This window comes from Ambystoma mexicanum, chromosome 2p (assembly GCF_040938575.1).
Source record: "Ambystoma mexicanum isolate Mex_15411 chromosome 2p, UKY_AmexF1_1, whole genome shotgun sequence".
Taxonomy (NCBI): Eukaryota; Metazoa; Chordata; class Amphibia; order Caudata; family Ambystomatidae; genus Ambystoma; species Ambystoma mexicanum.
In genome coordinates this window covers 948968116-948994103 of record NC_090923.1, presented here as the reverse complement: position 1 = coordinate 948994103, position 25988 = coordinate 948968116, and the positions used below count along the sequence as shown (strand labels likewise).

Genomic DNA, 25988 nt, shown 5'->3' with positions numbered 1-25988 from the left:
CGGAAGGCTGGTGCGCTGCTCTTCCTTGCTACCGCCATGTTGGAGGAAATAGAGGCGATGCACGAAACGCGTCTCCACCTGTGCCATAAAGACCACGTGCGCCGACCCCTAAAGGGAGCGGACGTGACACCTGTTCAACTTCGACCTAACACTGGTACACATTCAGACCTGCATCGCTTGAGTGCTGCCTTCGAACTCGTGAGCTCCCAGTTTCGACCTGGCCCAACACCCGTTATACATTTGGTTCGAACCGCTTGAACAACTGCTCAAAACCTGGTTTGACACTGTCGAACTGTAAAAGGGTACTATTGACTATTAACTGCCCCCTTGGTCCATTTCTGGGTCCTAGAGACTGGTTAGGTCACCTTTGCACCTTTTCAGTTTAAGAAACATCCTTTTGAAGAACATTGTAGTGTTTACGTGCCTTACACGACAGATTCAATACTCAGAGTGCTGCATTGTGCTATCTTTGCTTATTTTCTGTTTTGTGTAATGTTTTTCCATTTAGTTATTTTGCAGACTGTGTGTTTTTTTAAAAAGAAAAGTAGATCTATTTTTATAGATCCATGATAGGACATTCCCTTTATTTTGGACTGTTATGCTTTGCTGTTTGGGTCTTACTGAATCGCATTCTCATCCCTCTTCAAAGTATAGCCTTTGCTCGGCCCACAAAAGGCAAAGGAGGCATCTCTTAACTGTGCCTGTTTTACCTTTGTGATTGTGTTGTGTGACAAATCACAAGAATTCATCACTTTTCCCCAAAGGGGAGTCATCCCCCCTACCCCCGTGAGGAACGCCCTCAAAAATATACTAATGTTACCTCTTCAGACATTGCTGTGAAGAAAATACATGTATGTGCTATTGTAAACCAGTCACTGTAAATCTTCCTTTAGCTAAGGAAAGCACATCAACTGAGCAGAGGAGGATCTGTGGAGTAGAGAATCCATGGGAGAAAGAGAGAAAAGAATGCAAAGCGACGCCCCGGGAAGCCCCACGGCTGCGTAGTATAGGAAAGGGGGGGGGGGAGCATGGGAATTAAAGGAAGAAGCCCAAGAGTTACAAAGTGGCTGGGAGGCCGGCACTGAGCAGAGGCTGGACGCTCCGTTTCCTGAACTGGAGAGTGAAAAGGAATCAGAGGGAGGCACCCAGCGTCTCATTACTAAGGATAGAAGTGAAGTCTGATGCACCGCATCCTTACAGCTGGGAAGCAAATTGCATGGAGAGTAGTGACCACAATAAGCGTGTAATGGACCACGGATCCTGTGAATACTGCCGATACCGCTTTTCCAGTATGCAACAAGTTGGTAACTGAAAAACCAGAGTGTCTGCAAATAAGGCGATACAGAGAAAAAGACGTAAAGAAAACAGCAGAGGCCACCTGACAAACCGAAGAGATGACCAGGAAAGAATCGGGATCCCAGTGACGTTTTCCTTACCAGCCAAAGGTAACTGGGAAGATAGGAGACCCGGGAAGGGAGGCACAGAATCTTTATTGGAATGCTCATACTCTTCCCAGTGCAAATAACAAGACTAGAATATTAAAATCCAGGGAAGCAGACGAGAATAGTTGTTGGAAGGCTCATACTCATCTCAGTATAGAAAAAGGGACTAAAATATTAAGCACCAGTGAAATGGATAAGAAGCCTTATTGGAATACGTATGCTCATCTCAGTAAAGGAGAAGAGTATAGCACATTGATATCTAGAAAAAGTTATTGATAATTATTGGAGTCCTCAGAATCGTCCCAGTGTAGATGAAGACACAACAATATTAAGAGCCAGTGAAGCAAACCAGAATCAATATTGGAATGCTCATATTAGTCTCAGCACAGAGAAAGAGACTCTAATGTTAAAAGCCAATGAAGCAAGCAAGAATCGTTACTGCAACACTCCTACTCGTGAGAAAAAGGAAATTCTCACGTCAACATCCAGAAGAGAGAATGAGCATCAGTATTGGACTGTTCATACTTCAATCAATCCAGGAGGGAATAAAGGAGAGGCCAAGAAGCAGAGAAAGTACCAGGAGAAGGGAGTCCTTTTCCTGTCCTTAGTTTTTAGGTTTGTGATGGGGTCAGATAAGGTTATTTTGGAGGATGGACAGATTCCTTCTTGAGACTTTTACTGATGACTCAACTTATTTAGTTTTGTTAGGATGTGATGCCTCATGGTATAGATAGATGGTTAGGCCTTTGCCCCTTCTCTTTAATAAAGAAACCTGTGAAATCAATCCACTGAGTCTGTGTCCTTCTGGCCCATCTCAGTTGGCTCCTGGTTTGAAGCTTAGTTCTGCTGGGCAGAATCAAATTTGTTACAATTGGGGGTGGGGGGAGAAGGGGATCAGCCATTAGGAGTATGTGTACGTTACTCACTGTTGTATACTAATGTTCTCCTGGTCCATAGTTACCGTTTCCTCCATATGCATACCCCCTGGCCCTAGTAAAATCCTCCGATCTGCAATATTTTAGGTCTGTGTATAGAAAAGGACTAAAGGGCAGTTATGGAAGGTGGATTGTGCAGGAACTCATTTAAGGGCCATCTGATTGCTCAGTGTCATTTTGGCCCCAGTACCATCCCCTTGGACGGGAGAATGAACATTAATGAGGAATGGGGACACTGGATTAATAGTGCAATAGTTGTTACAGTGCTCAACTTTTAGGACTGCTCTAATACTGAATGTGGTGCTTGGATATGGTCCATCTCACTGGTTTTATTTTCTTTCTTTTTTTTTTCGTTTATAGAAGTTCAGCTAAAACCAAAGCATCAACCATACAAAGTGTGCCGGCAGTGGCAGGACCTGTTGTTCCGCTTCACTGAATGCTCTGAGGAGGACATCAGCCAAGGTATGTTGTAGCACTGGGAATATTCACTTACTTGATGTTTTCAGTATACAAGTGAAGTGGAAGTTTGATACTGGGCTCTGTTAGTGATAGAGTAGAAGGGAGAGTGGAAAGAGGATGGCCAAGTAGAAGATGGGGAGGAGTAGTGTAGTGGAGAGCGGAGAGTAGTAGTGTGGAGAGGACAGTAGAGACCTGAACACTTCTAAATCAAAGGTGTTGGTGTTTTCCAGGGGTACTAAACCAAAAATAAGACTCTGGGGATGGGACCTGTAAGAGTCTAACAAGTTCACGCAGTGACCTATTTGGGATACCACCTTACCAACAAGGCCACTGTGGAAACATGTAAAACCAGTCTTTATGACAAGTCGAAAAAATCGGCTTTCAAATTGAAAATCCTGTTGAGAAGGATGTGTAAATATTCTCTTACCGGTACGACGATTCTATCTAGCTAAGATAGAATCAATTTTCCTATATGGCCTTGAAATGTCCCTACATGATCTGGGCTACTTGCTTAACATTATCCATGGCAAGTTGTGGAAGGAGGTTCTTGGTCTCCCTTTGGCAACTCCCAATGCGATAATCAGACACAAACTTTGCCTCATCTCTCTGAATGCTCAATACATGTGGAAGCAACTCACTACCTTCAGAGAAATGTCTGATCCTCCTGAGAATATGAGGCTCTCAATAAAGCTATGATCGCTGAGTCTGTTTCCTCTCTTTCTGTCTTCAGATCGAGGATGCAAGGTGTACTTGAAGCAATGGGGGTGTCGGTGATAGATCTTGTACAGCGTCCAGGAGTTGTCAAAAGGAGCGTCTTTAGGGCTGACTGGGTCGAAACAATCGATAGAATTGGAACTTATGCCACCTATGCGAAATATTGTTTGTCCATTCTAGAGAATGTATTCCACTTCATCTGCAACGATTTCCTTGCAAAACAATACATGGGAACCATTTGCGTTTTAGGTTGAATCAGTTTCATACCTACGAAAGGGCCAAACACTGGAAAAATCCATCCAACTTCTATGCCTCTTTAGACTGCAGATTTTGTGGTATCCTAGGTACAACAGAAACATTGAAACACTTGGTTATCACATGTTCACACTTTTCAAATATTCGAGTTTCTTGTTTCAAGAATATAAGTGACAGCTCGGAAGTGTTAATGAATTTGTTTTGGTGCAGAATAATGTGGAGGGTGGATGTTTTTTTAATTCTAGCCTTGAATAATATTTTGAATATTCTTTTAAATGGACTGGAAACGAGAGTATGATTTTCATGAACTATGGTTAGTACCACGCAGATTGAGCGCTTATTTTTCTTCTTACCAGTATTATTGTATTTTATTCTCTTGTTTTTTATTTCCTTACTTCTGTTTTAACTTGTTTTCGTGTGTTGTATAAGGTTTTTTGTTAAACACGAATGCAACAATAAACATTTTTAAAATGTAGCAGTGGGGACAGTAGTAGTAGTATAGTGTGGAGTGGGTAGAGTAGTGTAGTGGGGGAGTAATAGTACATTGTGGTGGGGAGAGTAGAGGTATGGAGGGGAGAGTAGCAGGGGAGAGAGAGTCGGAAAGAGTAACATTGTAGGGTGGAGGTAGTGTAGTAAGAGGCATCGGAGGGACAGATGAGGAAGGACATCGGGGCATGAAAGGAAGGATATAGAGTGGGGCTTGAGTTTCAGGAAGGCTCAACTCATTAGGACTAACTCTATGGTAGCGCAGATCCCACCTAGAAAGTCCCAGAGGGAGGTTAGGTAGATACTGTGATTGCTGTTGTCCCTCACAGCCAATTGGAGACCAAAGTTGTTATTGGTACGAGCATGGTTTTATTCACCCGTGGGAAAGGATTACTAGAATGTAACCACAGCTAAAAACCGTATCGCAACACAATTCTATAGCCAGAGTTTTGTCAGTTAATATAATTATTTGTAGTAAATCCTACCTACATGCCCCAATTATATCACTATGTAGACCACTCGAAGGATCCTAACAGGAGCCCAGGAGAAATGCCACATGTTCAGGTGAGTACTTCAGAAGTCTTTTTAGGAGGTGTTTTTTGGTTGTAGAAATATTCCCCCAAACTATTACATGCAACAGTTTCAATAGGCAGAGCACTGGTTATAGAGCAAGGGCAGGTAAAGATCATTTCTACCCTCCAGAGAGAGATTTATTTGAATCAATGAATTCCAAAGGTGGAGAGGGCCTGCAACACCCTTTCCACTTCAAGACTCAGGGGACCCCGGATGAGAAATGCAATGAATATATGCGTACTCCAGGACCCATGAGGAAGTACTCGCGAGACGAGATCCAGAGGAATTTGCAGGGAAACAACCCAGTCAGTACAAGGCTTCTTCCACAGGACAAGATGTAGGATCTGGTATCCAGGCATTTGCACTCCAGATCAGCGACTACCCAGATGGTCCAAAAGATTGATCAGTCTTCGAGAGAAGATGACCAGCCAGGAGCAGAAGCAATGACAAGGGGGTGGCATAGACGACGGAGGAACCCAGCCAAGCAGATCCAGATGGCTCAAAGGGCAAAACAGGGCAGCCGAAGAAAACAGTTTGAGGCTGAGGGCCTGGGAAGGAGCAGATGCAGAGTATTGGTGTCCCACCACTATTCTGGATGAAGGAGGCTCCCTACCTCGAGGCATGAGCCCCTGTAGAATTGCACTGGGAGGTAACGCAAAAGCAGGCCCAGAAACAGTCCCAGCATGCGGCATCCGGTCCAGCAAGTGAGGACGAGTAACATGAGAGCGAGGGAGAGCACAGGAATGACTACCAGCAGCCAAAAGAAGAAACCAGAGCAAGAGACAAAGGACCCAGAACTAAGCCACTATGGCCAAACCTGATTCTAAAATTGAGCCCATTGTCATGGCAAAATCCTCTGTTAATCAGTGGCATAGCCAGGATTGCCTAACAAGTGGTGCCTGAAGCTAATGTACTTGGGCCTATCGCAGTGACATTAACTTCTGTAAATGGTCGCACAGCACTGCTGAGTGGGCATTTATTTTATTTATTTGTAACGCGCCGACAACCTGCAGACATCAGAACGCGACGCAAACACAAGCGGACGAAACCATTATCACGGGACAAGTTCATGGGAAACTGGACCGGGAGGGAGAATTTGCTCGAATAACAAGGTTTTTAAGGTTTTATTTCTGAATATTGTGGCTTTGCATCATGGGAGGAGGGAGGGAATTCCAAAGTTTAGCAGCTTTGACCTGGAAGGATCTTCCCAGGCCCTTCTACCTTTTGAACCTGGAACAGATGATCTGCCCATTGTTAGATGACCACAGTGCTCTGACCGGGCGATTACTGTGGGATCAGCATTTTCAGGTAGGATAGAGCGTCTCCATGCACACATTTATGGATGATAATGGCCACCTTAAAGTTAATTCGCTCTTGGAATGGCCGCCAATGCAGCTCCCAGGTTAATATACACACACCTAGATTGTTGACGATGCGCACTGCGCTGTTCTGTAGTAATTGGCACCTCCTAAGGTTCTTAGCGGAGGCTCCTATCAACAAGGCGTTGCAATAGTCCAGTCTTGCCAGTACAGTAGCTCGGGCAATCGTAGCAGTGTTAATCTTAGAGATAAATGGCCTTATGTTCTTTAACAGGTGGAGTAGTTGCAACTCTCGGTCAGCTGGTCAACGTGGGCGTCTGAATCAAGAGACGCCTTGCGACAGATGCCCACGGTTTTTACCCTACTGAGGATGCAAATGCTGCTCGTATTAATTAGAAAGCAGGAATATTCGGAGTGGAGTTTGGCTCGTGCTGTTTTGGGACCAAAAATCAGTCATTTGGTCTTGTTGTGGTTTCAACAGAGCCAATTAGAGGACATCCAGTGCTCGATCAGATGGTAGGTAGTGGACAAGGCGGTGGAGTCTGCCACATAGTCTCTGGTCGCCTCAATGACCAGTTGGAAATCGTCTGCATAGTTGAGGAAAACACCTTGATTGTGCATCAGGGTGCAGAGAGGCTGGATATACAGATTGAACAGACTTGGCGATAGACTGCCCCCCTGCAGGACTCCACAGCGAATTGGTTGTTGGCAGAGCTTGCCTGTCCACACTGAATTCGGGATTCACGATCTGACAGAAAGGAAAGGAACCATTCAGCAGCACTGCCTGAGCATTGCCCCGAGAGCTGGAGGGATTGTGTTAACATAGTATGATCAAACAAATCGAAGGTCGCTGACAAGTCCAATAGAACCAGGATGCCTACCCTGCCTTCATCTGATATACTAAGCGTATGAGCTTGTTAGGTCCACAGGTGCGCAGTCTGTGTTGTAATTGGATTTGAAGCCCGATTGTCTGGGGTGAAGAATACAATTGGCTTCAATGATACGTTGGAATTGCCTGTAGGCCACTTTGTCTAGCACCTTAAGCAAAAAGTTAGAGTTGTTGATAGGCCTAAGGTTCTTGGTGGTAGGGGGGGTCACCTGATGGTTCTTGGCCAAGGGGGTGGTTACCATGACGGTTTTTATAGATAATAGCACCTTACCATCTTGGAAAGAGGCGTTAACCAACCTTGTAAGGAAAGGGGCAAAAATCGGCCTATGTTTCTAGGTAATTTTCGGTGCGATTATGTTATCTGGCAGGCTGTGGGCTTCATAGAGGAAAGAATGTTTTCCATTTCAGATGTTAATTTTAGTGAAGGTAAACAGTGGTATTTACAGATTTGGGGTGAGCCTTGCCCACTTAGGCCCTATCCTGTCTACACCTTTGCTGTTAATTCAGGTAAGTTTCAGCAGACTTGAGGTGTGCAAAGGGTTTCTCCTAGATATGCTTTCACTCGTGGGCTGGCCTAAGCTAGTGCTCTAATCTCACACTAGGCAGACACATAAAGGTTTTGGTCATCTACCAGAGGCTGGCCCTAAAAACTGCCACCAAACACTAAGTCCACTCAAACAGTTTATGTATTGTGCTCTGAGCGGTAGTGGACCTGTCTAAACTACTGCATGGCTGGGATTCAGTGAGCCCATTTGTGGCCAACAATCATGTTATGGCCCCTTCATGGTTTCCACAAACCAAGGGATGGGCCAAAACAAAATGGGCAGATGTAAGGCTAAACCTTTTTTCTTTTCTCTGAATGGCTATCATACTGGTACATTTGGTTAGAAATGCAGTAAAACTGGCTACACCCCTGGTGAAGTCAAAGCCGAAATTAAAACTGACACCAGCCAACTTCATAACACAATCGTGGGGCAATACAAAAAATTACCCTTGTGCCAAAATTGGGTGCTAAATAAGCATCCATGTTCTGAGCCATTGGGGCTACCATAGGACAACAGAATTATAGGACCATGTGTACCAACCATGTGGAAACCAACAGACTACTAGACCAATCGAAAGCTGATTTCAGATCCATGAGAGGAACCAAACCTGCACTACTCTCCATATGGGATGACCCAAAGATGAACGTGGACAACACCCAATCCGCCTTCATGCTTATTGACATGTCTGCCACCTTTTGATATGATTGCACACACTGCATTAATCAAGAGACTGGTAGAAACCGGTATCCAAAATGCTTCACTACAAAGGCTGAAATCCTTCCTCACTGACAAACGAAAGAATCTACATACCACCATTCACATTGAACACAAAAACCATCACCTGCGCGGTACCACAAGGTTCAAGCCTACCCCTCTTCTCCAATATTTACACGGCACCCCTAATGAAGCTCATAAAAACATATGGACTGACATCCAGCTTAAGAGAGATACGAACACTGACCCTGACAATATCCTCAATACATGTCTGACCGACATAAAACACCTGAATGGCAAACAACAATCTTAAACTAAACCCAACCAAAACGGAATTAACGATTACCCCACGAGACGACGATAACCTAACAGACATCTCTCGCATGCTCCCAAATTGAACCCTTAACAGTAATAAAAAAGCCTGTGAATACTCATGGACAGTGGTCTCACCCTGGAGTCACAGGTTAATGCTAAAGTAAAACAATAATTGCCACCAATTTTGTCTGACGAGAGGGATCCTCCTTTACCTCAGCTTCTCACACCGAACCTGCATTCTCTTTGGTACTTTCAAGAATATATTACGCAAATAGTCCCTACCTAGGAATGCCTTAATACCTCAAGCACTACAACACATCCAAAACACAGCAGTAAGATTACTCCTGATACTAAATGGAAGAGATTGCATCACTCCAGCCCTGAGAAGACTACATTGGCTACTAGTCAAGAAACAAATCTATTTCAAAGCCCTCTGCATTGCCCATAGATCACTACACAAGCAAGGAGCTGAATTCCTCCAAGAAAAAATCACCAGGTAGATAACCATAAGAACCTTAAGATTAACACAACCTCCAAATAGAAATAAGACACTACAAGAAATCTCAGTGTGAAGGAACTACCTCCTCTATTCAAAGCCAAATTATGGAACACAATTCCAAAGGAAGTCGGGACAGAAGACCACCTAGCAGAAACTGCTAAAAACCTTGTTATTGAACTCGCTGGGATAAACAGTCCAACAACTTCTAGACAACTATCATCTTTAATGGGAGGCCACCACAACGCTACAAACCGCACCCTAAATCAGCATGCCTATGTAAAGGTGAACACCCTTCAAAATATAAACCATTGCATAGCTATACAATACCCAGAGACCACCCAAAAATCCTACTAACCATATCCTCTTCTCTATCACATTCAACCCACTGCACACTTGCTACTCACAGGTGACAAACCTCCCGCCAAAACCACCTAACTGCACACCTCTCTCAAGCCAACACACAAACTCAAATATCCTCCAACACCCATCAACACAACCACTGGACACTGACCATCTGGAAACAAACTTCAAGTGCACAAAACAAAGTACGCCCAGAAAGCATGCACTCAAAGATGGCTATTATTCCTGGCATGGGCATAATTTTAGGGTGTGTGTGTGTGAGTGAAAAAGGGTGTTTGTCTCCCCCAACATTTCGTGGCACACCTCCTCATTTGGCGTTGGCCCCTTTCCTTTAGCCGTCCTGTGTCTTATTCCTCTCCAACATTAACTAGCCCACACTGCTTTCCCTTACATAGCCACGAAAGCGCCTGAAGGCCATGAAAATGTGAGCAGATAAATCAACTTAATATAACATCATTAACACTTTGAAACACTTGTGTATAAGCGCATCATCAATCAACGGTTGCAGTAGCAGGGGAACTTGAGTAGAAGTCCCTCTGACAACAAAGATAATGTTAGAAATCTAGAACCACCCCCAGGAAAAAACTAAAAGCTTACGGCTGAAGGCCTAGACAAAGGCCCTGTTTTCCCTGGACCCCCAGTATTGCTGCAACCACCGTGGAGGAGGGCAGGAGCCCCAGCCCTCGACCAACCAGGAGCTGCACCAGCAACACACGGATCAGCCGTGCACCGCGTCCTCAACACCCAGTAAGCATCAAGGGTGAGGACTGCTAATCTCTATGTATGTGCATTTGGCATACTAGCACCTTTTGAGCAATACATATACACCATGCCTCTTCCCGGATCAGAAGCGCACCGTAGTGCCTGATTTTGGCAGAATCTTCCGCCTGGCCCTGCAATGGCGGGTGCATCGTGGCCCCAGAGTGAGGCTCTGGCCGTGTGGCTTCGTTGCTAAGCAACTGAAGCTCCTTGTATTGATCGACATCCGCCGGTAGGCGGAAACACCAGCCACACGACGAAGGCCTAGACAAAGGCCCTGTTTGCTCATGTGAGCATATAACAACCCTACTGTGGACTTGAGCCTACGTCGAACCCAGACCTTTCCGCATCGTCGGAGCAAATACAAACACTAACATGCGTGAGTAATTCCAACAATGTCACTGCTCATATTCTGACCTGACATGTTCGCGTTACACAAATGTTCTTACGCAGCTTGTATTCTCTACCATGTCTCACGGCGCTTGACCTAGCCAGTTCTGTAGTCAAATACACACAGCAAATAACAAATGCCTTATTCTGACCTGACCTTTAAATGTGATTGCATCCCATCACATGCGTGTCATGTTGAAGCAGCCTAGTTAGCCTTGCCACCTATTGTGATTCATAAAGCTGTATTGCCCATTGAAACTGCCCATCCTAGCGTTGCCACCTATTGTTGGATAGTTGCATTTGCCAAACTGCTAATTGAACCCTGCATTAGCTTGTTACCTACCTGTTGCTGGATAGTTGCATTTAGCCTGTGTGCCCAACCACTAATTGTTGTTGCATTAGCCTGTTACCTACCTGTTGCTGGGTAGTTGCATTTAGCCTGTGTGCCCAACTGCTAATTGAATCCTATATCAGCCTGGATTACTGCATCTGTGGTCATCTGGGTTAGAGTAGCATCATACTTATTGTAATAACGTTCAAACTGTATGTAACAATCCCTCAACCGATCTAGCCTACATGCTAATAGTGCCGACCTGAACGGAGCCAATCTCACCCATATAATGCTGGTTCTCCTGACCACCATCATGTTCCCTTTCTGCATAATACCCCACTCCACACCGTGCACAAGAGGACACTTCATTAAGATTGATGAAGGCTTAGCTAGATTAGGATGTCAACGGCACTACCCTATCCCCTGCCCCACCCCATTCCTCCCCTCACTTCCTCCATTCCCCACAAAAATTGCACCCCCCAACAATACGTCCTCCAACATCAAGAATGCAGTTACTCTAGACAGCCCGAGCCTCACTCGCAACCTCACCATACACATCCGACCTAACAAAACCAACAATAAGACAACACCCATCTTGTGTATTGACAGACTCAATAGACTCATGACTAGAACTAAAACCCCCTACCGGGTCACCTTATCTACCACAACCCTCAACACACCCACCAAACCAGTCACCACCCTTAACAACCGCCAACACACAGACCACCCTAACACACCTATCAAACACCAAACCAAGACCAAAACCATTAATCTCACCCCTGAACCAGGCAACACACCGTCTCTTGCCCCCACCTCTACTCTTAAAGGCGCACTCATCAACGCTCGCTCACTTGGAGCCCATGCAATAGAAATCTATGACCTTCTTGTAGACCAACAACTTGATATGCTGGTAGTCACCGAAACCTGGCTACACCCAGCTGCAGGCCCCCTACTAGCTCTTGCCATCCCCCCAGGCGTTAGCATCCTCAGAACAGACAGGACTAACACTCAAGGAGGCGGAGTCGCTATAATAGCTAGAACCAACTTGCAAATCAGAGACTGCCCAATGGAACAAATACAGGGTTACGAACTCCTACTAGTAAAGTATACATCCAAAACCAACACCAATCTCTTGCTAGTGTACAGATCACCCAACAAAAACACCCACCCTGACCTGGACACCCCTCTACTATTAACTCCCATCATCAAGCCCAAAACTAAATGTATAATCCTCTGTGACATCAACCTAGGATACAGTGATCCGCTAGATCTTGACTCACTAGCCTTTCACACAGCTATGTCAGAAATGAACTTCGTACAGGTGATAAATGAACCCACCCACTCCAAAGGAAGAAACCTGTACTGGCTCCTCACGCTCAACTCAAGTATCCATCGACTCTATCATCCCTGTTAAGTGGTCAGACTATTTCGTAATCAACTTTATTATAAATAATACTAGCACAGACCACACCATTCCCAAATAACCAGACACCTTTGAAACCAGAAACATTAAAAAGCCTTCACCAGATAACCTCTCCCCCGTTCTGAGTGCAGCACTAGCCAACACGATACGAGGCACCAACAACCCTGCCTACCTAGCAGAACAATACCAACAAAGCCTCACCCATACCATTGACCTACTTGCTCCTATTACCACCAAAACTCGAAGACCCGATAAACGATCTTGCTTCTGGTTTAATGAGGAACTAGTGTCCCTGAGACGCATAAAAAGATCGTTCGAACACCTCCACAAGAAAAACACCCCGGAATCAGCATTAGCCTTTGATGAAGCCAATAAAAAATACAAATCAGCGATAATCACCCAAAAAGCCAATGCCTTTAACCTTCGTATTACTAATGCATCCTCAGACAGCAAAGAACTGTTCACCATCCTTAGAGAGCTTGAAAACCCTTGTCAAACAGCACCCACTAACACCAGTAAAGACTGGTGCACCACCATACAAGACGCCCTATCATCCAAAATCCTACCACTACAAAACAAAATCGATAGCAAAAAAACACTCGTAGCAGATAAAACCCCACCCACCATCGCAATGACCGCAACGAACGCCACCCTTGGTCCTCCATTTCAATTCACACAAGTTTCTCACAAAGAAGTGCTAGACACCATAGCTAAACTCAAAGCCTCTAACTGTAAATAAGACCAATTCCCTTCCCACCTAGTTAAACTCTGCACCCCCACTCTAACGCCCATCATCACCGAATTTGTTAATGCTTCTTTCCTCACTATCACAGTCCCCACAAGCATTAAAAAAGCTTGGGTGACACCCCTTCTAAAAAAAAAAAAACAACCTTGGATCCAACTATACCTACCAACTACCGACCTATTACAACTGTCCCATTTCTCCTGAAAATAATCTATAAAATAGCCTACTCCCAAATACAAAACCATCTGGAACATTACCAACTACTAGGGGACCGACAGTCAGGTTTCCGCCCCAACCATAGCACAGAGACAGCCCTTCTTAATTTAAAGATCCAAATGGATACCACCAGAGAAGCAGGTAAACTCTGCTTACTAATGCTTCTGGATCTCTCAGCGGCCTTCGACTTGGTCGACCATGATAAACTCTGCAACACACTAGTTAACAACTTCAACCTAGCTAAGAATGCCACTGACTGGATCAAATCATTCTTAGCAGATAGGACTTCTAGAGTATCCATCGGCAAAGAATCAGCCGACCCTGTGCCAGTCCCCGCAGGCGTCCCGCAAGGTTCCTGCCTATCCCCCACACTGTACAATGCCTATACCAAATTGCTCTTCGCAACCCTGGATGCCATGGGTGTCATCTACACCAGCTTTGCTGATACACCCAGATCCTCATCCCACTAACAGGTAACTACGAACAAGACTCACTGTTGATCAACCAAATCTACTCTCTCATACAAAACTGGATGGCTAATAACAGCCTCTGTCTCAATGATGACAAAACAGAGCTACTCCTATTATGCTCATCCACCAAAATCGACACCCTCGAGCATGGCTACAAATCTTTCATCATCGATGGCACCACAATCCCCATACTCAAACAAGTTAAGACTCTTGGCGTCTACTTAGATGCTACCCTAACTATGTCTAAACAAGTAAACACACTAGCCTCTTCCATGTCCTAGACCTCCAAACTCATCGCCCTTAGTTGCAAATTCCTCTCAGCCGACAACTGTGTCGCACTAGCCAGAGCTCTCATACTCTCTAAGCTAGACTATTGTAACATCCTCTTCCTTGGCATTTCCAAATCCAATATAGCCAAACTTCAACTTATGCAGAACAAAGCCCTTAGAGCTGCCCTAGGCATCAAGAAATCTGAACATCTCTCCAATATCAGAAGAGACCACCACTGGCTCCCCATCCAAGCTAGGATCCTATTCAAAACCCTGAGCATCACGCATAAATGTATGGCTAATAAAGCTCCCAAGTACCTCAACTATACAGTCATGAAGAAACCCCAGACCAGACTGCTCAGATCTAACAATAACGCATACCTCGAAATCCCAAGATACAAAAGAGAGAAAGCGGGGGTAGCAGCTTCAGAGTCCTGGCCCCTAGACAATGGAACTCACTACCCTCTAACATCCTGAATGAAACACCCCTCCCACAATTCAAAAAATCCTTGAAAACTTGGTTATTCAACAAATACTAACTGAACCCAGAGCACAAAATGCTCTGACTAGACCATTACCTCCAATTATATATATTTGGCTGTTATATTACCTTTATTTGTGTTTCTCTGTTTTATTATTAAGATTGTATTTATCCACTGTCTGTAACTACGCCGTGATACCCCCGGGTCTGGGCGTATAACAAATGTAATAAATAAAATTCAAATAAATATAATGGGATCTGTAAGGAACGCAAGGTGGCAACAGTAAAGACAGACACATGTGATTACAGTTCAAGAGTGTTTATTAAACTGTATAGGTAGGTTGGAAAAAACCTAAACTAAATCTAAGATGGGAGCAAGCTTCGACCATCAAACAATAATAAGGCAGTCCTAGTAGCGTCTTGTCAAATAAAAAGGGCCTATACTAAGAAAAACCTATTGCCAATCCCTACGCTAAATACAAAAGAACTGTGGGATAATGTTCATAAGAAAGAAGGAAGTATTCACAAATAAGTCATGATGCAGTAGTTGGGGTCTCCCTTTCCCACGTTTTATGCACGGGATGAGGTAGAATTCTGGAGCACAGCACACTCAAGCTTTCCCAGCTCGGACCAACCGCTCCGCTCTCAGCAATTGGGGCCTTCGGTGGTTGTCTCTTTTCAAAAAAAGTCTCTTGCCTCAGAGGATCTGATGGGTTTCAAAATAATAAACAAAAGTTACTTTTGGTTCATATGTTGGGTGCCTTTTCCACCCCTGGATCCCCCTCTTTCGGGCTCAGACCCTTCTCGACTATTTGCTTACCTTCATCGGACTCACTGTGGTTTTCAATGCAATTTTGTCTGTGACATTCACAAATCTTAATGTCTTTTTAAACAGTTCACTGTGGACATCCCTCGGCAGTGTTCACTGTGGTTAACACACTGTCTATTGGGACTTTAGACTTCGCCCCTTGTTTATCGGCATCCCTCCTTCAGGTTCACTCTTGCCAACTTTGTCAACAGTTTTCCGAGGCGGGATTCATTTCCCTTAGCTCCACAAACATCTGTCGGTCAAAGACTTTCGACTGTACAGAGGATTTTACTGGAACCCTGTAGGACCACTTTGACCCCCTTTCTCGCCTTTCCCAAAGCCTTCTGGTAATGGTAGTTTCCACAATCTGGTAATCGCTGAGAGTTTCCCGAGTGAACCCCCACATGGTGCCTGACTCTTCTGCTTTTCCTTCTTTTTTTAGTATCAATAGTTCATTATGCTTTCACTGTTCAATTAGCGGTTTGCTACTTTTTGTTCAACATAGTTCGGTTTCTTATTGGCTCTCCCCTCGGCTTACTGGCTGTGATGAACTGCTCGTCTTTTCTTCTCTTTGGAGTCATGCTTGGTACCACTGAGACAAGCATCTCTCCCCGGCTTGGTTATCAGCGCAAGAGGGTCCGGTGTACCGTTGACATCTGCTCCAATACACGCTGGCTATTCGCGGTTTTAGGATTCCTTCCGCCGAGGTTTCACAGGCCTTGGTTGAGAAAGGGCAAGGTGGTTGTTCTCCTTGTCTCCCTGCCTTGCTCGTATTGTGCCCTCGTGCTCCACGTTTTATCCCTGTGGAGAAGGGAAAGGGCTGTTTGGTGTGTGATTCTGGTCAGTTGCCTCACTTTGCATGACCCTTGTGTTGCGAGATATCAGATAAATGTTTCTGGTGTTTGTCCGTTGTCTTTTGTGTTGTGCGAAAGTGTTTGTCGGAACAGGGTGTGGGGGGCAGAGATAGTGTTTGCATATCCTATGTGGTAGGTTGGGGAAAAGTTGTCAATAGAAGGGGTATACCGCGTCTCACCCGTCAGTGTCCCACTTCCACTCCCTGAGGACCCCTCATCCAGGATATCCTCCCTCACTGGCCCACCCCCAGGAAATGGATCCAATAGCGATGGCAGTGTCCTAGCCACCTGGATGACAGATCCCTGGGGACTAATCAGGGAGGCACCTTCAGGTTTCTCACAGACCACAGATCCACCCAACAATGGAAATCTGCCCCACAGCAGAAATTGTAGTCTGAGAGCCTCTTCTCCGCTTACATGTAGACGATTCGCTTCAGCTGTTGTGATGCTCATTGCTTTATAACTCTAACAGCAGTTGTCAGAAGGGCAGCAAGGCCCTTTTGAATTTGCCTTAATTTGCCATTAAATTAATCTGCCCCATGTATTACTTCTATTAAAACCAACTCCCTGCACCTGGGCATTACAGCAAAATTTTGTCCTAATTCCACACTACCTATTTTTGGCAAAGGATGTAGAGGTGGAAGTTACAGCGCAGCCTCAGGCATATCTGGAGTACAAAGATCTTCTTTCTGATGTCCAATCAGGATTGCGGCCTAGGAGAATGGATATTGCAATTATAGATGTCAGAGGTGCGCTATTGAGGATCAGCAGCCTCTGTCGCCCTGCTGCTTTAATTCTTTTTGATTTGTCGGCAGCTTTTGACACAGCAGAACGTATCGTTCTAATTAATCGCTTCGATCAGGAAACCTGACCTGAAGGGATGGCACTGACCTGTATTCGTTCTTTCCTAGCGGGCAGGGGTCCAAAAAAACCACTCAACCAGTCTAATTCTGTATCTTCTCCTCTGGCCTTGGGATTCTGAATGGTTAATTGCTCTCCCCTATTCTTGAACATCAATATCTTCTCTTGACCAGCGGATTGCTGCTCATGGTCTGTGGTGTCACCTACATGCAGACCCTGTTGGCCCTCTACAGAGCGTTTAATACTAAGGAGGCAAACGTTTGCTTGGAGTACAGAAGTGGATGCTTTATTGGCTTTGTCTTAACATTGATAAAGCAGATATTCTTATTCAGTGATTCTACTTTAGATATTCTACCTTTTTCATGACCCTTAGCTTGTTTCTGCTCCTACCTTAGCTCTCCCTGTCCGAAATTTTTATAATTTAGGACAGTGGTTTTACTTTTGATCCCCAGGAGACAGCGACTGTCAAATCTACTTTTGATCCCCAGGAGACAGCGACTGTCAAATCTGCTTAGGATCCATTTATATACACTTAACTGAACATTATCGTTAAGTCTCCTTTCAGGCTTAAGTTCTTTCTTGCCTAACAGACAACAGCATACGTAAATATTCTCTGAAAGCTCATGGAGGCTCTTCACGTTGTTACTGAGCATCCTAAGCATTTGTTGCTTTAAAAAATGATTGCTGCTCCTTTTTTTGCATAAACCCTTTACTTTCCATTGATGAGCATATACAGGCTCGTGCTTTAAACTTTGGTTGCAAATGCTCAGTGGCCAAGCCCCACTGTATCTGTCTCAGCTGGTTATTTTTAATTTCAGCATATTTATTTGCCATTTATAATGTGCTTATACAGCAAATTCAAGGCGCAACAAGACCTGCAGGAGGGTAGGGGAGGACAGGGATGAAGAAAAATAAAAATGGTCCTAATAGCTGGGGTGAAGTCGGAGGCGGAAAGGGCCCATGTGTTCGGCGAGTGCTAAGGGGATGCCAGGTAGACAAGTGCCAGGGGACTGCAAAGAGTGCAGGGGAAAAACAGGTCCACAAGCTAAGTGCAAGGAATGGGCTGGATGGGCTCAAGGGGTACAGGCCCAGCCAGCTGATACATGGAGAGAGAGCCCGCTAGGGAAAGTGCAGGTAAGGGGGGGGGGGGTTCAGGTGAGATTAAGTGCAGTGGTAGACTGGTCATGGAGGGCATGTGCACTATATGAATCTGAAGGAACCAGGCAGCCAGTCAAAATTAGGCAGCGGGGGACATTAGCAGGGGAGGAGGAGAGGGAAGAAGGAAGAGAAAAGGATATAGGTCATGTCATTTATAACTCACCTGTACGCAAGTGTTTCTAGGCATGACAAGACAAGGGAGGGAAGACCGGGGAGGACTAGACAAACGATCTTACTAGGCCTTGTGCCAGTTAGATTGTGCAAGTGCGACAACGCAAAGTGCAGGGGAAAGGGAGAGAGAGATATATCCCCCACCCCCACTCTCTGCCTAGAGAAGCGTCTGACCCTCAGAGTTGGAGGCAGTTGAGCGAAGGGCTCGAGAAGGAAGGTATTTTGGACAACATAATTGGATGTAGTGTGGCCAGAAAGCATTGTGGACAATGCAGAGGGTCTTCAACTTGATCCTTGCAGCAACCGAGAGCCAGTGGAGAGATTTCAGGGCTGGAGAGATATGGTTCATGGGCTTGAGGGCAAGGTCAAGTCTTGCAGTCCTGTTCTGGATTAGTTGCGGAGAATAGAGTAAGGCAGATTGAGAAAGAGGCTGTTGCAGTAATCCAACCTAAAGAGTACCAGGGCTTTGGAGACAGTGAGCCTCTGGGGGAAAGTGAGAAAAAGAATACGGAGTTGGCTGCAGAGTTGCAGTCTGTGGCAGTCGACCTTCCTTACCAGACCTTCCTACCAGAGTCTCTCTACACTTGTTGCTGTTTTTTGTGGGTGGACCCATAAAACCTCTTCCTAGCCACGGAGCGGCCGCGGAGTTGGCTGCAGAGTTGCAGTCTGTGGCAGTCCGTGAGCAGGAGTGACCGGCAGACTCCTGTCTGCCTGCATGGAGGCCGGAAGGGGTGAAACACCCCCGTCTTCACCTCTGCGAGGTGAAGAAGAGGACATGCAATGGCTGAGGAGCTCAAACCAAAGACCTTCGTCTACTAGACCTGACCTCCCTCGCCCACTCTCAAGAAAAAGACATCCTACCAACTTGGGGCCCCAAACCGCTAGCCCTCTAGTACACTCAACACGAGTCCGCTTTGGGAAAAACCAATCAGGGCCAAAGCGAAGCCCCAGCGCCAGCCCCAAGAAAGGATACCGCCAGTGTGGAAACACTTCAAACCAGACTCATTGCGGCAATCGTGTCCCGCGAGGTCCAAGAGCGGCTGCGGGCGCCTGAGTTGGTGAAGCCCCACGCGGTCAGGTTCCCAGTGCAGCCGACCGAAGGGTGGGCGGCGAGGGAACCACATGCGGCTTCGCCGCTCGTTGCAGCCCAGGAGGGCTTTCAAAAACCTCTTACCGGAGTTCGGGCCTCGGAGGTTCTTCGATCGCCTGGAGCCCTGGGTTCGACCGGCGCATTGTGTGACGGCGCGGAGGGCTGTGGCAGGGGTGGCCTCTGTCGAGGAGGTGGGGAGCCGCAGGGGCTCGCTCTCCCACCTGCCGCCCCGCCAGCACTCGTCCTGGAAGTTACAGAGGTGCCGACAGCGTCATCGGAGAAGGTGGGGCGTGCTAATATTCATGCGCCCGAAAAGGAGGGACCACTTCCTCAAGGGGGTGGAGCCAAAGACCAACAAACTGAGGTAGCCTACTGTAGAGCTTCAACCTGCAAAGCCTCCAAATATGCTGAATTTAGAGGGCGAATCCCCTTCCATTGACTCATTGCTTCCACACACTTACCCAAACAAAAGTTTGAAAAATAAGAGTTCCCAAAGAAAAAAAGAAACCAAAGCAAACAAAGAAAGAAGAAGGGTCCGGCCGGTCGAGCACCACAGTATAAAAAACACTTGGACCAACTCGTAACGAACGCAGCGATCTGCAGTTCTTTAAAAGCATACTTCATCAGCCAAGGGAAACGAAAATATGATGTCCTCCTAGAACTGACGGACGCTGAAATATTGGACGCAACGGACGATCTCGCTGGGGGCCCTAAAGCATGCAAGTTTCCTTATGCACCGAAAGATCCTTTACCGCTTTCTGTTGAAAATGACAACACCCGTGAAGTTTTTCCTCTCCTGGAAAGCCCAAGAGCCGATTTGCTTACAACATTGGGCAGTCCAAAAACTGCTCCATTCAACCTTCCTCCAACGAGCCCACCTGCCTCGCTTGCTGAAATTCCCCAGAGGAATAGCCCAAAGGGCCCTCTAAACTATCAACCTGCCCCTCAAAGTATTGAGACCCGGGAATTCGATTCTTCAGCCAAAAACCAACACCAACAGGAACCAACCTCAGCAGTCCCGGATACAGGACTCCACTCTCCTAAGGCTAAATCACAGCCTCTTTCTTCACCCCGCTGCCATAATATTTCACCTCGAAGGAAAAGTGCTGGTGGGACCCAATTGGAGGGAGCCCTCAATGAAACACCGCTGAAAAAACGAGACCTGACCACATTGATGTCAGCTTTGACGATCGCACTCGCTCCTTTTGGCAAATTATATGAAGCCATAAACGATACGTTAAAGGACCAAACTACCTTGATTGCAATGACTCACACGAAAATGACATACCTTGAAGGGTATATAACCGCAAAGGAAAAAGTTGACAGCGTTATATATGACAAAATCATTGGTGTCCCTTCACAAAAAAAACCTGAAAAGTCGACTCAATCAGTCCACTCAATCTTAATTAAAGATACAAGAGATTTTGCATCAGACCGACCCAATGGCAGAAAAAGGAAGAGAATCGGGGTCGAAGATCCAACAAACTGGAAAACAGGTTCCAAGCAAAATCTGCTTTGACTTTGGGAAAGAGTTCAGAAAAAACCAAAAAGGAAAAGAAAACATCGGACCTCTCAGAACATTTCTTTCGAAGGGATTGTGTCCTCCGACGTATTCTTTATCTTAGATATCTCCTTCCAGCTCTGCTGGACTCAGAAATTTTTTCTCTAGAGGGCGCTGCACGTCGACGTCCGCCGAGTCGATGTCCCTCGACAGCCGCCGTGTCGACGTCATCCTGCCTATAAAGGCCGCGCGCAGCGTCCGTTGCTCAGTTCCGTTTTTCCGTACTTACTCAGTGCCTCGGAATACCGTTGCTCAGTTTCGTAGACAAATTATCCTATTTACCTCGAGATATTCGATCCGTACTCGATGGCTTCCGCGTCAAGCGTCCCCTCGGTCCGGCTTGAAAAAATGCCGAGATTGTGGGAAAAAGATGTCGCTGACTGACCCTCACAGAGTTTGTCTGTGGTGTTTGGCAGCTGAACACCATTGTTCGGAGTGCGAGGACTGTATGTCCATGACAGCTAAGGCCCTGAAGGAGCATAGGGGGAAGCTGGAGAAAGGTAAGACTTCAAAAGCTTCTTCTTCCTCGACGAAGTTGAGACATACGTCTCCTCATCACCATTCGCGCTCCAGGTCTCGGAGTGGGTCCCATCACTCCTCGAGATCAAAGCACTCTTAAGAGGAGACGTCGAAGATCCCCATCTCCGTCCTCCTCTTCCTCTGTTTCTCCTAAGAGAATCCCTTGCCCCACGAAACATAGTTCCCGGGCTGAATGGGAGGAATTCCGCAAAAATATGATGAGCATCTTAGAGAAAGCGGCCTCGACCCCCTCGAAGACTGCCGAGAGCGATGCTCTGGTCGAAAGACCCGAAGGTCAAAAATGCCGCGAGTCGCAGTAACCGGCGAAGGAAGCTTCTCGAGCGCGTCACGAACCCTCGAGTAAAGCTATGACCTCAAAACCTTCTTCGAAGGTTCCTTCGACGCCATCGACGAAGGTTCCGTCGACGCCGAGGTCGGTGTCTTCGACGCCGTTGTCGAAGGGACCTTCGACACACGGGTCTGTCGACTCAATGCCATCTTCGACACCGGCGTTGACGCCAAGGAAAGTCACGGTTACGACGCACCCAGTGGCTATCCCTAGGTCCTCGATGACGATGGCGTCGAGATTGTCAACTTCCACGAGCAGAATCCCAATTCTATCGAGGACCTCGAGGCCTCCGCCTTTGTTTTCGACTCCACGCCCGAAGCCTTCGACGTCGACGACATGCAGATGGATTTTACACCCTTTGTGAGTTCAGAACAATTGAGAACTATGTCCTCAATTATGGAAGAGGGAGAACTATCTGAACAGGAAGACAAATTTGAGTTGCAGGGACCTGCAACCCCAGTTAGAGAGGAGTTATCCTCAGAAGAACGCAGGTTAAAGGATCTTCATGATTCCTTACATGAGGCAAGTGGGTTAGACACTTCCCCTGGAAAAAGGCGGATGACAGTTTAGAAAAACTGCAAACATCAAAAGCAGCAGCAAAATCCCTAGGCGCTGCAATCCGTCAGACACCTTTTCGTCCCACAGGAACCTCTGCGAGGGGCAAGTCCTTTCGCTTCTACTCCGCATTCGGAAGAGGTAGAGGAAGACCAGCTCAAAGGGGACAAAGAAGAACTACAGGAGGTGGACGGGGTAGATATTCAAAAGCCGCAGCAACAGCAGGTGCCTCTTTACCATCGGCATCTGCATCAGCCGCCCCAAAACCACTCTGAGGACTTCCCTCACAGGACACCTGTAGGAGGCAGGTTAACTCAACATCTGGCGGAATGGCAGGCTATCACGTCAGATGCTTGGGCATTGGAAACAGTTGCCCAAGGTTACTGCCTGCCTCTCCTACGCATACCTCAGAGTAGGGATGTAACTGTATTACGGTATACCGTTAAAGATACCGTGAACCACTTAATTGAACAATAATAACCGTCACATTGTTTATACCGGTATATCGTTTATACCGTTAAGTGTGCTTTTCAATCTGATTGGGAAAGGCTGCAGCAAGCAAGTGCTGCAGTGTCTTGGTCTTGCACTGTTGGATGTGCCATCTGCCAAGTAGTTTCAGTTGGAGCAGTTTTTAATGCCATTCCATAAAAACCACACATGCCTGACACAAGATCAATATGTTAGCAATAGGAAGAATAAATACCGTGCCAAGAAGGAAAAGGGTTTACTTTGGGTTGACGGCTTTGGGGTTTATATATTTATAATGAATAATGTTTTCTAAACATGACAGTGGCGGATTTCCCTGGTTCTATTATTGAATTTACATATAATAAGTCACACTGCGAAATTCACTCATCTCTGTGGGTATTCCTTGCTGCCATACCAAAGGGTAATCTGTCCGTGATTACTGAACACCTTTTGGCCCGCAAGTAAACTAAAGGCTGTAACGTAAAGAGAGAGTGCGTGTGTGTGTGTGTATGCGGACAAGCGTATACTACCATCAGCCTCCATTGATCTGCGGCATGTAGGTTATCAAGATGGCAACATGTTCATCTTCACCATTAGCCAGTGGGGGAGCTAAAAGCCTAAATGACCACTTAAGAAAAGCTATTAAAGCGCATCCCGGAAGTGCATTCGTAAGTGCACCGACTGTTGGACTGTCTGCCCTTTTCTGAGTGCTCCCTGGTCTGCTGCTGTTTGGAATTTACCCTGTTGGACTGTCTGAAGGTGCTCGTCGGCAAGAGGAATCTTCATGTGCTACGAAACGCGCCTCGTTGGACTGCTGCTGTGACGTGGTGCCTCGCACGCCCACAAGTGTTCCTATTGGTTCCTCCCAGCCCACGCCCACCAACGTGTTCCCGCAGCCTATATTTCCCGAGTGTACGCGCATCCGCGCGCGCATCCCGGAAGTGCATTCGTAAGTGCACCGACTGTTGGACTGTCTGCCCTTTTCTGAGTGCTCCCTAGTCTGCTGCTGTTTGGAATTTACCCTGTTGGACTGTCTGAAGGTGCTCGTCGGCAAGAGGAATCTTCATGTGTTACGAAACGCGCCTCGTTGGACTGCTGCTGTGACGCGGTGCCTCGCACGCCCACAAGTGTTCCTATTGGTTCCTCCCAGCCCACGCCCACCAACGTGTTCCCGCAGCCTATATTTCCCGAGTGCACGCGCATCCGCGCACGCATCCCGGAAGTGCATTCGTAAGTGCACCGACTGTTGGACTGTTTGACGGGACACGGGTGGCGCTGGTTAGAGGTGACTTATAGCGATTCGATTCATAGAATTCCTAAGACGCGTGAGTTAGAAGGTTGGAAGGTCTCGTCTATTGCCTACACGAGAGTATAGGAAATTTAAAAACATGGTCAATGGCCTACGTAGTGGGCGGAAAATTCGTGACACCCTACCTGAATTCGGCAACGATTCAGGTAATACTATCAATGAGTCTATTAAGGGGGTTTCCTTATCTGCCACTGCAAATATGGGGCTATCTTTGACTGATGTCTCTCTGTGTGTTGGCCCTATGCTCAATTCATGCTCCAGAGTTACGGCCAAGATGCGTCTGTTAGAGAACGCCCCCATTATCCACCATTTGATTGGAGTTGGTGATATGGGTCCTACTGACCCTATTGAGAGTGTTGCTACATTTAAAATTAATGATCTTAATGAATGTGAGGAGATAGCGTATAACCAATCTCACTCGATGTCTCCAAAGTCTCTTACTAATATGTGTGCTCCGGCTTTTGCTGGAGCTACGTCAAGTAACAACAAATTAGCGGATGTCTCTATAATACCACCTGGTATTGAGGCTGCATTGGGGAATCGTTTGAGGTTCTCAAAGGCTCCCTCCACACCCGTTACTCAAGCAAGATTTGGTATTGAAAACGTCCACTTATTTAATAATGTCGTTGCCTCATCTCAAAGCATGAGTGGGACAGCTATTATGGGTCCTAACAAACTGATGGGAAGGGACTACAACAAAGTTAAATCTAGTTCCCCCACTGACACAAAAATCAATAATGACCCTATAGATGTACTCTCTCTGTCGGATCATGAAATTGCGATGTTCTCTGCCTCACAGAATCCAGATGTTAGACACCATGGTACTCATAATGTAATGGAGCAACAAAAATCATGCAATGAGTCTATGGGCACTGATTTTCCGGTAATGACAAGACTATTAAACCTGCTAGATAAAGGCCATGAACAAACGCATGGCGAAATAGGTATCCTAAAAGGTGTTCTAGTTGACGTTTTGTCAAAGATTAGTAGGATTGAAGGTTATCTATTTGCCTGTGATGTGGGTGCTATGAGTAAGGACACAAAAAAGGTGGCTCACGAGTCTGCCAACCAAATGATACACCAAGAATTGAAATCAGAGGCAACTCAACCTCGTATTGAGGGCATCCATCAGGCCTCGCAAACCTTGGCAGATCCAAGGATGGCAGGGGAGAGTAAACCATCCTTCGCTGCTATAACAGCTGTCCCCAAAATCGATCCCAAAGAAGGGATAGAACCAATGATTCAGAAGCTGTCTTTGGCCATTTCAGCTAATGTGCTGGCTATACAGCAGCTGACGAATCGTTTTAGTGATTTCCCGCGTGACTTGCCTTCTGCAGATTGCACCATTCGAGAAACGGGGGGAACAAAGGAAGGGCTACATATTGAGGGGACTGTATTCCCTAGTAACCTGTCTGATCTTACCAATCTAATTGACCTTGGGGAGGAACTATATCCAAAAGACCCCCCTATAGCCATCCTATCTTCCCCCATAATTCCTCAAGTTCCGATAGGCGAAGTCATGACTAGGAAGCAGAGAAAAATGGCTGCAAGAGCCCAAAAAAGGAAATTCCATCAAGAAAAAAATATTAAAGCTGCCAACAAAAAAATAAAAAATGACTTTATGACAACATATGCTCATAATGAGGCGAACAAGAAGCCGTGTTCTCTTATGATATCTGAAGACCAGGTTATCGAC

At 46.2% G+C, this 25988-nt stretch overlaps 1 protein-coding gene across 11 annotated transcripts in view; it reads left to right on the top strand.

Annotated features, from left to right (window-relative positions):
• Window positions 1–25988, top strand: part of FRMD8 (FERM domain containing 8) — a 1471206-nt gene that overhangs the window by 541897 nt on the left and 903321 nt on the right. For all 11 annotated transcript variants that reach the window (XM_069644727.1, XM_069644720.1, XM_069644726.1 and 8 more), the window contains one exon: window positions 2738–2839. In XM_069644727.1, coding sequence (XP_069500828.1) covers window positions 2738–2839 — 102 coding nt within the window. The remainder of the gene's footprint in view (window positions 1–2737; window positions 2840–25988) is intronic.